A 13,112-nucleotide genomic window follows, 5' to 3' on the forward strand; every position below is an offset into this window, starting at 1 on the left:
CACTTTCTCGGGAAAGAAACAGCAAGAAAATTTGTAGTATTTTTTTTTTTTTTTGAAATACTACTCAAATATAAAAGAAAGAAAAAACAAAGAAGCCCCCAGAATTAATTAGTAATTAAAAACCTTGCCTGCAGTTAAATAAAAAAATAAAATAAAAAATAATCCCTCCGCAGTAAAATACAATATTGTATCCCGCGCAATCTCTCAAACCCAATTTTTTTTTTTCCCCTTTCTTTCTTAGTTTCTAGGGCTCAAAAACCCTTTTCTGCCCTATTGCCTATTGCCATGTTCTCCAACCTTCGATCCCAATAATCTTCTACAATTCTCTCGGCCATGGAGGAAGAGAAGAAGAAGGCTTCTGCTTCTGCTTCTGCTTCTGCTTCTGTTGGTGGTGGCGAATCTTCGGCGTCGAGGGCTTCGTCGTCGTTCGTGAAGGCCGGTGACCGGCAAATGTTCACGGTGGAGCTCCGACCCGGCGAGACCACCATAGTCTCCTGGAAGAAGCTCCTGAAAGACGCTAACAAGGTCAATGGATCCGCCTCCACCTCCGCTCCTGAACCTCCCGCCAACGCTCACCCCGCCCTCGAGTCCCGCCTCGCTCCGGTCAGTCTCTCTCTCTCTCTCTCTACAAAAACATTGTGTGATACATAGCGTTGATTGTAAATTTTATCAATTTGATTACTTTCTGTGTATGTGAATTGGGGGAGCTTTTTGTACTGGTTACATGTGAAAGGATTTGGGTTCGAAACCATTGTTTCGAAGAAATTTGTGGATTTTTTTTTTTTTTTTTTGAATTTAAATTGGGTTTGTGGTTGTTTGTGGATGGAGTAGGTTAGGGGATAGAATGAAAATGCTTGATTAGGAAAGGTAAGAGTTGACCATTGTGTTTTTCTTTTCATTCATTCGACTGAACTCAACTCGGGTTAACTCAACTAAACCTTAATCCGAACTTTGATTGGGTTGGTGTCGTGTCCTTCTTCGAGTAATGAATGCCAGTTAAATAGTATCTATTGAGGAATTAGTATCGGCAATTTTATGGTATTGTTTGCACTGCTGTATATGGTTCCATGGAAGAATTTACGCGTGTGTATTATTATGTCTCACAGAAAGTTCAATTCTTGATATTGTGTGGTCATGTGAGCCTTTGCATGTTTGGATTCTTGTTCTTAACCCTTAAGTATTGCACGTGAATTGTGCTAACAGTATTCTCGGCTCTATGGTTTGTGAGAGGATTTTGGATATTTCTAGGATACTATTGTAGTTTTAACTTATAGCTCAAATGGTGTATGCAATTGGAATGAATAATTCTATACATATTTTTATATAATATCATAAATGCTCTCCTATGATAATTAATTTTCATATGTCTAATTTGTATATGGTATGTTGTCATAGTTATGTTTTGCTTGGAAATACTTGGATTCATGTCAAGATGGCTGTATGCATATGTAGGACGATATAGTCTTGTATCTAGGTCTTTGCGCTATGTGTTAGTGTTAAAGAGTGTGACCTTATCTCCATTTACATCAGTAGACAACATATAGGATCTTGGTTATGACAAGCATTTTTGTTCTTGTGATAATATATTTTTTGTTAGATTTCAGTCATCTGCTTTTCTGCTCAATTTCCATGTGCCATTCGTTGCACATGGAGTTGTGGTTTCTTTATGCACTATAAATTCTTACTTGCACTTCATCTTTAGGGACAACCGACTGAAAATGAAGTGACTGATGAACCTGGTCCGCATCGTTTTAGTGCTGTTATTGAGAAGATCGAACGTCTCTACATGGTATGTATCCCCCCCCCCAATCTTTTGGTTTTGTTTAGTGAGAATTTGTTGCAGAATCATTGATTCTGAGATATGTTTCTTTTATTTAATTTGCAAGAGAGTATGAGAATATTTGGAATGCATTATGCTAATATGACAATGAATAATTCTTAGGGTAAGGATAGTAGTGATGATGAAGATCAACGTGATCTTCCTGATGATGATCAGTATGATACAGAAGACTCTTTCATAGATGATGCTGAGCTGGTAAGTACAATTTTCATTTTGCATATCCACATTGAACATTGTGGAGCTCTAAGTGGCAGTGTTCTTCTCATTCTATGGGTGTCTTAAGGTGTATACTGCTTTTGTAATGTTCCTCTTTACCTTTACTGCAGGATGAATATTTCGAAGTTGATAACTCAGCAATAAAACATGATGGTTTTTTTGTTAATAGGGGGAAGTTAGAACGCATGTGAGTTTTTTTTGAACCTTTACTTGATTCTATTCCTGTCATTTGAATTGCATTCGTTAGCTGTATACTATTCTTTTTCCTGCTTCTTTATGTTAGTCTGGTCAAAGAGGTGACATTGCCAGAACCTAATTTTCTTTTTGATGGCCATTGGTATGTAGCCTTAAGTTTAAGTCCACAATTTATTCCCTGAAAATTCTGGCTTTAGTCATATTTGAGTTCTGCCCTCTTTTAATGGAATGAATCATTTATTAAAAAATTGGAAATATTATCATATTACAAAACATTTGGATTTGACCAATCCTTTTCGATGGTTTCAAAATAGTGAAATGGTAGCAAGTACTGCAAGGAATTTCACAATTTTTTATTTTTTTATTTTTAAAATGTTAATTTTACATACCTGCAGTTATTTGTAACGCATATAAAAGGTGGAGGTATACAAGATTTGATGTAGTTTCATGATTACTATTTCTAATATTTCAAGTTGACCTTTGGGGATTTACTCTTTCAAGTTGTTTTCATTGTCATAAAAATCTTGTTTGTTATGATCATGACAAAACTGTTGTTAGTGGTTTGTTTTTATTCCATTGATTTGAAATATCTTAACATTTGAACATGAAAAAGTTTCTCTTCAGGTTCATTTATTATCACGAGTTTACTTATGTGTTAGTATGTTAGTGGTGGAAGAGTGTTGCCTTGCCTAAGCCTTAGAATGTTACAGTTTGTAGCCATGAAGGGGCACTCAGTTGGGGATGCTTTTCATGAACATAACTACCAATATGAAGAGAGTATTAGACCTATTGGTTCATTGAGACTTACAGGAAGTCTTTATTGGTCATCTCTATCTCCTTTTTCTTGTGTGTGTGGATATCTGCATGCTTTTGTGTATACACTTAGACTCATATGTTAATCTAACTAACAAATGTGTGTATCTGTATCTTATCTTTGGTTTTGTCTCTTCAGCAAGGTTTTGTCACTGACATTAAAATAAGGATATGGTTTAATTGTGCCCTTTTGTCTTCCTTACGCTCAGTTTGTTACCTGATTATAAATTTGCTTAGAAAAGGTTTTCCTTCACATAATACATATAAACACAGGAGTGGGGGTTTAGCTCTCAGGTACTGAAAGAGGTAGAGTGCAAGGATGAGGCAGACCAGATTCACCACTGAATTATTAGTTTTATTCTGATTTGTTGGTAATTTTTTGTATGATCAATTGTGGTCAACTGTCAATGTCTGTTCGGGCTGAATGCTAATATTTTTAAGATGCTCTAGATCCTAGCTGTGTGGTAGTAATGGTATAGAGATGGCTTGCTACTTTACCCCCCTCCAAATAAGTGACAATGGATGTCAATAAATCACCATTATGGGAACATATTAAAGGAATCATTAAGATGGGCCCATCCATGTACATACAAGCAATACATGCCAGTTGCAATAAATCAAAAGCCTTAACCATGGGGGTTCTGGAAAGTCGAAAGGGTTGATTTAATCTTTATGCACCCTGCACAACTCTACACTTGAAGCTTTCTCTAAAAATACAACCAACACCTTGCCAAGAGCCTTGTAGTTTAAGTGGCACCTCTTGGTGTTTCCAATTGAGACATCCAAGGTTCAAATTCTCCCTCCCCCAATTATTGAATTATCAATAAAAAAAAAAAAAAAAAAAACAGCCAACACCTTATTCATCAAACATTCTCCTATATCTCCTTCCAAACCCATCAAATGAGAGCCTGTGGAACTCCTTATCAGGCATCAGTATTTCAACTGGCAGAAAACCTTTATTAGTCACCTACTATGTTATCATCATTCATCTTTTATGGTTCTTTTATTAGTAAGTGTTGGTGAACTCATTATTTTTAATTACTTTGATCTATCCCCTGGAGTTATTTGCTAGTTATGTTAAGAATGTTTTTATCTTAATGTTTTTTCTAGAACAATCTATGCCAAGATTCTAGTTGAAAATTTAGTGCATCAGGTTTTTGAATAAGTTAAATTAAAGTATGTTTTGATCTGTTGAGTTTGGCATTTTTTTTTAATCTTTTCACTGATTTTTCGCCCTTTTACTAGAAACGAACCTGCTGTATTACCTAATCAGCAACCAAAGAAAAGGCGCAGAAGAGATTTGGAAAAGGGTCATGTTGAAAATGATGATCATCATGCACCATCTAAACATGTAAAGAAGGGCAAGTCGGCAGCCACAAAGATAGCAGCAATGTTTATGAAGGACTCTACTAGTCCCTCACAAAATTTGGCTGTAACAAGTGAACAGTTTCAAGATGTGAAATTTCAGAATCAATTAAGTGCTCCTGGAATTCCTTCCAAAAAGAAATCTGTTGATACTAAAACGGCATTTGATCCTTCCTTAAAAGCATCTAATGGCGATGCTTCTGTATCCCTAGCAGAAGTCAGGGATATTGATAAGCAGAAGGCTGGAGCTGTTCATTCTAAGAACCTTGGTGACAAATTGAAAGATGCAAGTGGACCCTTTGACACTTCACACCAAAAATACATGGACAAAAGTGCTTATGCACAATCTAAATCTCTATCTGGAAAACCCTTGAACAATGTTGATCAGTTGGAATCATCAATTAGGCCAAAAGAAAAGAATGGCATTCGTGAACTGTCTGATAATAATTTCTCAGAGGACAAGTATGCAACCGTGCAAACAACAGTAAGTTATTCATTTATTTATTTACTTACAGTTATAAAAAAAATTTACTTCATCAAAAAATTATTTATTTACTTATCTATTCAAATTAAATAACCACTATATTTCTTCATTCATGAGTTGATCATTTGTCTGCCGTGAACTACATGATGTGGGCACCTGGTGCCAAAGCCAAATTAGCCAATTCCTAAAAATTTACCTATAAGGAAACATTTATACACCATGTATGTGTGTGTGTTAATATTAAACACATTAATATTTGATCTTGCTTGAGCTATATCCATTTCAAGATACAAGGTAGAGGAAGCAATAACCATCTAATTAGGGCAAATGAGTAAAAGCATATTTCAGTGTTTGCTTTTATTAAATTCTGGACTTGATGAAGGGTTTATGTAGACATAAATGTATTAGTGTTTGATAGCGAGGCCTTTGAGATATATATATCTTTTTGAATGCGATGCAATAACTTTATCTTAATCCTGATGTTGACATGTACTTATCCAAAAAAAAAAAAAAAAAAAATCTTGATGTTTACATGTGCAAATTCTCACATTATTAATCTACTTGATGTTTTTGCTGATTTGTGTGCTTTCTCAAAATCCGACATTTGTATTTTATTTTTTGTTATTATAATTCTGTTTTTAAGTCAGGTCAGTCAATGTAGTTTGGAAGCAATTTATTTTTACTTAAATCTGAAGCATTATGAAGACAGGTTTTCCAGACTAGTGCAGCCATTTGTCAAAAGAAAAAACTGATCTATGTTATTTATATCAACCTCTTTAATTTTCTGTGAGCTGTATTTACTTGTCAAAAAATTATTTCACTAGGTTTTAGAGAGAGTTACCACGTCTGAAGAAATTTGACACATAAAATGTATAATAATGCCTTAATTTTTGTAGAAGTTCAGAATTTGTGCCTGACAATGTAAAGACACTGCCAGATGCAGCTGTAAAAGTTACCCTTCTACCCTGTATTTCCTTTGTGCATTCTTAAAATTTTAGTTTGTTGCAGCTGTTGTTTTTTATTTAGTTGAGTTTGAGGAAAAATGGAAGATGCTACTAGCTGATGAGCTATAGCCTAACTAGCACTTCCTTCTCCAATAATAATGTGATGGAGGGTGAGGTTGTGGGTCCAAGACCCTTTGGGTGTGTGTGTAACTTATCAATAATACAAAAAGAAGCAGATGCTACTACCATGTTTTGGCTAAAGGGGACCTTTCTCACTAAGTGCCTCATTTCTCTCTCTCTCTCTCTCTCTTTATTTTCTTGAGATAGCTGCATTATCTTCTTATTACAGAAGTGATGGTAATTGTTTTTCCTTGTATATCATGTTTGTTTTAGTTTTGATGTTGTTTCATAAATTCATGCAGAAGGTAACACACAGAAAGGATGGTTCTAATGTTAGGCCAAAAAGCTCACTCGAAAAGGCCATTAGGGAGTTAGAGAAGATGGTTGCTGAATGTAAGGCTATAAATTTCTTGTGACAATTCTATTTTTTATACATGTTAATTTGCTGAGTTTCTTGCCAATAATCAATTGCTTTTTGTGTAACATATTACAGCAAGGCCACCAGCTGTGGATAATCAAGAGGCAGATAATTCATCCCAGGGAGTTAAAAGGAGATTACCTAGAGAAATAAAGCTGAAGCTTGCTAAAGTTGCTAGATTAGCGGTATTAGAGAAGAGCTAACATCACTTTGTGTTGTTTTGAAAATTTATATCATGACCTCAATGTATATGCGTTTGTTTATATTACACAAAGCTTTTGAGGAAGTTCTATGTAAGCCTTTTGTTTATTTTTTGGATGCAGCAAGCAAGCCAAGGGAGAATATCAAAGGAGTTACTTAACCGTCTAATGAGTATTCTTGGTCATCTAATTCAGCTCAGAACATTGAAGGTATCACCTTCTGTTTATTGTTGCTTTATTATTATTGTTTGCCAGGTAAAAACTCGCACCCAAGGGGATATGAACCTCCACCCTCATCCACCACTCCATAATTATGGGGAGTGGAAGTGCCATTTGGCCCAAAGGCCATTGGCAGGGTCATCATCTTCTATGAAAACAATGTGACTTTCTGGTACTTGTTTCTCCATATTCCAGTTGCTGCCTCAATTTTCCTTTAATTTACTTAGGGCAGGGGTGGATGAATATTGTGCTTATTAATGCCGTGGTCAGAGCTACGAGCTTTTGAATTTTGATATATAGTTGAGGCCTTCGATGCCTTCATGGCAGCTACTGGAATTTTGAATTTTACTTCATGGAAATTTACAAGCTCTTTACTTTAGCATGATAAGAATGTGATAAACTTCATGGAATTTTTATCAATGTGGTTAATAATAAAGTTTCTTTTTGTCACTATTGTTTCTATGATGGATAAATAAAATTGGGTAATAGTTGTACATTCTTGTGAAAACTTAGTCATCATATTGTTTTTAACTAGTGTTCTCTTTTGCATTTATTTCATTTTTGGTGTTAATTAATTTGAGGTAATTAATTAATTTATTTTAAACTTAATATACAACGATTAAATGATGGCAAGAACTTATCCATTGTATTTTGCTACAGAGAAACTTGAAAGTCATGATTAGTATGGGTCTTTCAGCAAAACAGGAGAAAGATGATAGGTTTCAACTGATAAAGAGGGAAGTAGTTGAGATGATTAAGACACAGCCACCCTCTTTGGAGTTGAAGGTACGTTTTTTGTTTTTTTTGTTTTGGTGGTAATGTTACTCCCTCTGTATCTCTCTCTCTTTGTGAATGTGCCTAGGAGTCTTGACCTGTGTTGTGTTTCAGTGCTATTTTTTTCATTCTCTTTTAGCTGGATAAAAGTGAAACTTAATAAATGATAGTGGACTGAGCTTCTTTGATGGGACACAACCGGACGGTTTGGTAAGATTTACAAGAGACAGGAATCTGAATTCTAAAGCATGAATTTTAATTTGGGACTACGATGATTCTACAAGCCCTACCTGGGATTTATCTAGCTAGTTTGATTGCTTGTTGATAATTGCTTTGGGCTTTTCAGGTTGACTTCAAGTGGTTAACCATCTTGAAAAAATCTATCTTCCTTTTTCTTTGTAACCAATGAAATTTATTATTTTTGACTCTTAAGTTAAATCTTTAAGTGTTTTATTTGATTTAAAACTTGGGTATTTTATGGTTTCCAGCTAAAGCATTTTGTAGCCAACCTTTGAAATAATGAAAGTTTTTGGAATTTTTCTACGGCCGTTGTCTGAGTGCTTGAAGCATTCAAACCTTAGCTGTGAATCCAGTTCTTTTTCCCTCTTGTTCCCCTTCTTCCTTTTCTATTTTCTGATTAGAATCAGTCAAATAACCTAATACTTTCAACCTTCAGGCCCTCCACCAAAAACCCCCCATTTAATTTCTTAGCCCTAACCCTAGTTCAAGATACAACCCTATCAGCCAATTTGTTCTACATCATTCTTATTTATTTTTAAATTTCACTTGATTAACAATGCTTCTTATATTACTACCAGAGTCAGCATTGTGGTCCCCTTTTTCTTTTTGCTCTATGTAGGATCATTTCTTCCAGTAAATTAAAGCTACTTGTGTCTTTCACGTTCAGAATGTTATGTTCTGGCCTTACTCTTGTCTTTTAGGAGTGCCAAGCACTGTTTAACCATGTGGCTGCAGTCAAACTCTTTGTTTCTCCTGACCAAACCATCTTAAAATAGAAAAATACTTATGTTCATTTATCACTATTGAAATCAGATTTATTTTATTTTTCACAGAAAACTGATTGTCTATTATAACAGCAATGCTTAATAACTTTTTTTCTTGTGATGCTTGGTACTGTGTCTCAGTCGCAATAGTTTCTAGTGAATTTACTGGAATTAATGTGAAATGCATGATATGTTTCCCAGGCATTTGGGCAGCAAGCAGGAGCATCGGATGATTTTCAAGAACTTTGTTCTGAAGAAAAAGGAGTCCTTAAAAAAAAATTTATTATGGATGTTGCTATGGAGGACAAGATTTGTGATCTTTATGACCTTTTTGTTGATGTATAGATTCTTGCTTTCTCTGAAAATTTTGTTTCTTCATGGTGGAGGAAATTTTCTTATTTTATCTTATTCTCAATGGGTCTAGGGGCTGGATGAAGATGCGGGTCCACAAATTAGAAAGTTATATGCTGAGGTAATTCAAGTTTTATGTGTTTGTTTAGGGTCCGTTTGGTTAGGCGTTATGGGAGCTAAAAGTGCTTTTTAAAAACCCAAAACTCTTTCAAATTTGCAACAGCTTATCCAAACACACCATTAGTTTCTTTGTCAGCATTTCCATCTTACTGCTTCTGCCATTTTAGATATTAAAGATTTAATGAAGCTGCATGAGATGGCCATAAAAGCATTGAAATCGGCTTCTCTAGTAGTTTCTCATGAGTTTGTTTAGGTTTTGTGTTTCAGTTTTGGTTGATTTTCTCAAAATATGTTTATTGCGTGAGATGGGGCAAGTGACTTCTATTTCTCTCCTCATACATGTTGAGTCTTGTATTCTGAGGTTTATGTTGACTGACAATTTTTTTGACATGCTTTCTGATTATTCTCTCTGGATTTATTTCTTTAAAGAGCCTTTCTATCACCAAATTTTTTTGAAGCTCTCTTGCTGGTTATGGTTTCTGTTCATTTAAACATGATATATTTATTAATTTATTATCGTTATGATTGTCCAAACATTCCTCAGTAATTTCCTTGCTTTTCTGACGTAAAAATCCTGTCTGTGGTTCAGCTTGCGCAATTGTGGCCAAATGGTTTCATGGACAACCATGGGATAAAACGAGCAATTTGTAGGGCAAAAGAGAGAAGGAGGGCATTGTACACCAAACATAAGGTATGTGTTAGGCATTTTGTCTTGGGTGTTGGTAAGGCTTCTTGTGCTTCTAAGCTTTTAGAGCATCCACAGCAGTGGAGCTATTTTTTTAGCTATTTGGCATCATAAAAAGCTACTTTATCTATTTTACCTACTTATTTTACAAAACATCCAGCAGCAGTGGATCTATTTTAGCTTTCAACACAATAAAATAATATATCTACTACAATAAAATAATACATCCCACTACCAAAAAAACACCACAAATTGATCAATGGCACAATCCACAACCACTGTCAACCACCCACAACCACCCAACAACAACTAGCAAGCCAAGAACAACCACCCACAACCACTGCCAAAAATCCAAATTAGCCAAAAACCACCACACAAATCACCACCAAAAAATTCAAATTCAAGCCAACTTGGCCAAATTGAAGTGATTTTGATATTTTTTTATAGTAATAAAGTTTACTTTTAATAATGATTTCCTTCATTTTGCAACATTTTCTCACCAACCAAATGCCTCAACAAAAAAAAAAAAAAAAAAGACTAGTTAAAAGAAGAGTAATGAAATCAAGCTCTAATATACACACAGATCGGGAGAGAAATATATGATCTAAACAAATCCATCTGATTCCACAATGACCAGGCTATCATGGAAAACAAATCCATCTGATTTTTATTTCAGCTTACCACTCCCACCAGGTCTGTGAAAGAGCTACTTGGAGTTACAAAGTGTTTAACCCAGTCAAAATCTGAATCCCGTACAGTTCTAATCAGTAATCACGCTACACTCCCACAAAGCATGAATTGTGGACTCTGATGCTTTTGAACAAAAATGACTTAATAAGAGCATCCACACACACAGAGAGAAGCCGCCATTTTTTCACACAACAGAGATGGGTCTTGGCGATGAGGGAGAGAAAAAAAAAAATGAGAAGGAAAAAGAAAGAAAGAAAAGAAGAAGGAGAGAGAGAAAAAGAAAGGAAAGATAAAATATTTTTTTAATGAGAGAAGAGAGAGAGTTTAATAAATTTTTTTATTTTTTTTAAGCTACTTGCTACAGTATAGCTGTGCACTGTAGCAAGTAGCTAAAAATTTTTAGCTATGACACCATTGCTGTAGCATGTATTTTAAGTATTAGTGGTGCTAAAAATAGCAATATAGGTATTTAGCACCACTATTGTTAGTGCTCTTAATTCCTATCTATACCATTCAATTTGTTGTATACGTAAGGGTTATGTGGTGTTGAATTGAATTCTTTCTTTTAAGTAAATGGCATTAGTAAAAACCTGGAAAATTGAACCTGTTTTATAATTGTAATCAATAAAAAAGATCTCCTACACTTTATGGTATGCTCATTGGCTTTGGGCTGTGACCTCACGTTATATACTTAGACATGTCTCTATACATGTATGCATGAAAATCATAGTGCTGTTTATTCATGGTAAGAATGTACCGTACCAATTCTGCATGAGATCTCTTATACCTACCCCCCAGTAGTTGTGGGACTGCTTTGAAGTTAATATAGTTTGGCTTAATGTAACTTGAGTATGAAGTCATCATAAGTTTGTATGATTTGAAATATTGAAAAAACAAGAGAAATTTTTTTCTTAATTACCCCTTATTTTGTTACCCCTGGCCTCCTCTTCGCTCTCTTAGGAGAGTAGAGTAGAGATGGCTGAAAATAGGCTAATTTTGGGCCAACTCTACTCTACTTCCCTGACTTCCCCCTCAATCCAAATGGACCATTAGTGGCAATGTTGGCTATAATATCTATACTTTTTAAGGAGACTTTAACTGGTGAGTGGTGAAAACATTTGTCATAAACTGATGGTAATAATATGGTACTTGTTACCCTGAAGGTGTTTTTCAAGTTGATTCATATCTGTTTTTATTTATTTATTTTTATCTTTAATGTTTGTGTAGGAACAGGAGAAAATCAAGAGGAAGAAGATGTTGGTACCTAAAATAGAGGAGACTGTTCGAGTTGAGACTAATTCAATAGCACAGCCGCAGCCTATGCGTGAGCGCTTATCTACTGAAACTGGCAGTCATGGGTTAACTTCAGCAAACAGGCCTCTCCCTTGTACAACTGCAGCAGTCAGGGCGCACAGTCCCTCTACGAATGGTCCTCTTAACCTGGACAAGATAAAACAAGAAAAGTTGAAGGGAACATCAAGCAATTCGCTGGATGATGCAAGGGTGTCTGATGGTGGAGTGACAAAGAAGAAGGTAAAGAGGAAGCCGGAAATCGAGTTGCATGAAACTAATTTCCGTCCAGATAAGTTACCTTCCCAACAGGGAGAAGAAAAACACAAGCCCCTCAAGCAGGCTGCAGCTCTTCCCCCAAAATCAAACATTCAGTCAACTGCGCTTCCAAGTGTTGAACAGTCCAGCTGACATGATATAGCTCAATTAGGAAGTTTACCTCGTTAAATCTTTTGCATAACACAAGTATTTGTATTTCAATCTTCTTTTCTTTTTGGTGGGCTTCATTCATTCTGACCAACTGATTGTTACCATTTTTGTAATTATATGTTCTTTAATGGTGCCTTCTGGATTAAAGATTTATTTCAATAGAGATAACAGCAGCAAGCTATGCTTTTCTTGTGCAAAGGTGTTCTTTATTGTTTTTTTACCTTTTTTTTTTCTCGAATCTTGGTTGTATGGATTATTCCACATGCGACCTAGTGCTCTAATAGAAACCAAATGTTTGAACTCAAAATGAGTACAAGAGGAGAAGGATGAAATATGCACTTTGTGGGAAAATAAGAATAATTGGAATTGCATGTTACAAATAAGAGTTACAAATTAAGCCACAAAGGAAGCCATATAATGTACTAGTATAAAAACATCGTAAAAATGCCCTGTTGGCTACTTGTTTTGTGAGGAGGAACATTTGATCTGGCCATGGGGAAAAATGTCAAGAAATACATCATGGAAATCTATCAGCCTGAGAGGTAGTAGGGTGACCCTGTGAGGCTGGGGCAAAGCAGTGCATTTCACAAGCTTGTTTAGGTTGCTGGGAAATTTCCTCTAATTGATACCCCGAATTTAATACACCAGCCTTCCCTAAACTCTATAATTGGGTCTTGGTTCATGATTTTCTCTCATTCTTTGTCAACTCTCGTTAAGTAGAAACAAAATTTGAGAATAACATGGTAAAAATACATTTCTAAAACATTGCCTATAAAATAGAACTACGCTTTTGTTGGTTTTGAAATTGAGTATTAAAAGTTTTTTATTTTAAGAAGACCATAACTCCACGTTCACACTTTTTTTTTTTTTTTTTTTAAACAGTTATCTATTTCATTTAAAAAAAAAAAAAAAAAAACCCACGTTAAAAGTAAAAGCAATGGGATCTAACCATTTT

The 13,112-nt window shown here is 35.1% G+C and overlaps 1 protein-coding gene across 3 annotated transcripts; it reads left to right on the top strand.

Annotated features, from left to right (window-relative positions):
* Positions 1-69: 69 nt before the first annotated feature.
* On the top strand, positions 70-12,355 carry LOC115959784 (ubinuclein-1-like). Of its 3 annotated transcripts, none has more exons than XM_031078361.1 (13): positions 70-603; positions 1,703-1,789; positions 1,943-2,035; positions 2,167-2,243; positions 4,310-4,913; positions 6,280-6,370; positions 6,471-6,580; positions 6,722-6,805; positions 7,475-7,600; positions 8,794-8,931; positions 9,017-9,064; positions 9,653-9,754; positions 11,666-12,355. In XM_031078361.1, the coding sequence occupies exons 1-13, from the start codon at positions 334-336 to the stop codon at positions 12,137-12,139; spliced, it is 2,304 nt and encodes a 767-aa protein (XP_030934221.1). In that variant the 5' UTR covers positions 70-333; the 3' UTR covers positions 12,140-12,355. The 3 variants fall into 3 exon arrangements, with proteins under 3 accessions (XP_030934221.1, XP_030934222.1, XP_030934220.1); XM_031078360.1 differs by having other exon boundaries at positions 72-603; positions 6,719-6,805; XM_031078362.1 differs by lacking the exon at positions 8,794-8,931 and having other exon boundaries at positions 71-603; positions 6,719-6,805.
* The last annotated feature ends 757 nt before the right edge of the window (positions 12,356-13,112 follow it).

This window comes from Quercus lobata, chromosome 9 (assembly GCF_001633185.2).
Source record: "Quercus lobata isolate SW786 chromosome 9, ValleyOak3.0 Primary Assembly, whole genome shotgun sequence".
NCBI lineage: Eukaryota > Viridiplantae > Streptophyta > Magnoliopsida > Fagales > Fagaceae > Quercus > Quercus lobata.

What these genes read in the sequence shown, in the direction of transcription:
- LOC115959784 (XM_031078360.1), top strand. Translation starts at nt 334, where the DNA reads ATGGAGGAAGAGAAGAAGAAGGCTTCTGCTTCTGCTTCTGCTTCTGCT. An exon ending in AGATCGAACGTCTCTACATG is followed by an intron (nt 1,790 to 1,942) that starts GTATGTATCCCC and finishes AATAATTCTTAG; the next exon opens with GGTAAGGATAGTAGTGATGA. An exon ending in CTAAAGTTGCTAGATTAGCG is followed by an intron (nt 6,581 to 6,718) that starts GTATTAGAGAAG and finishes TTTTGGATGCAG; the next exon opens with CAAGCAAGCCAAGGGAGAAT.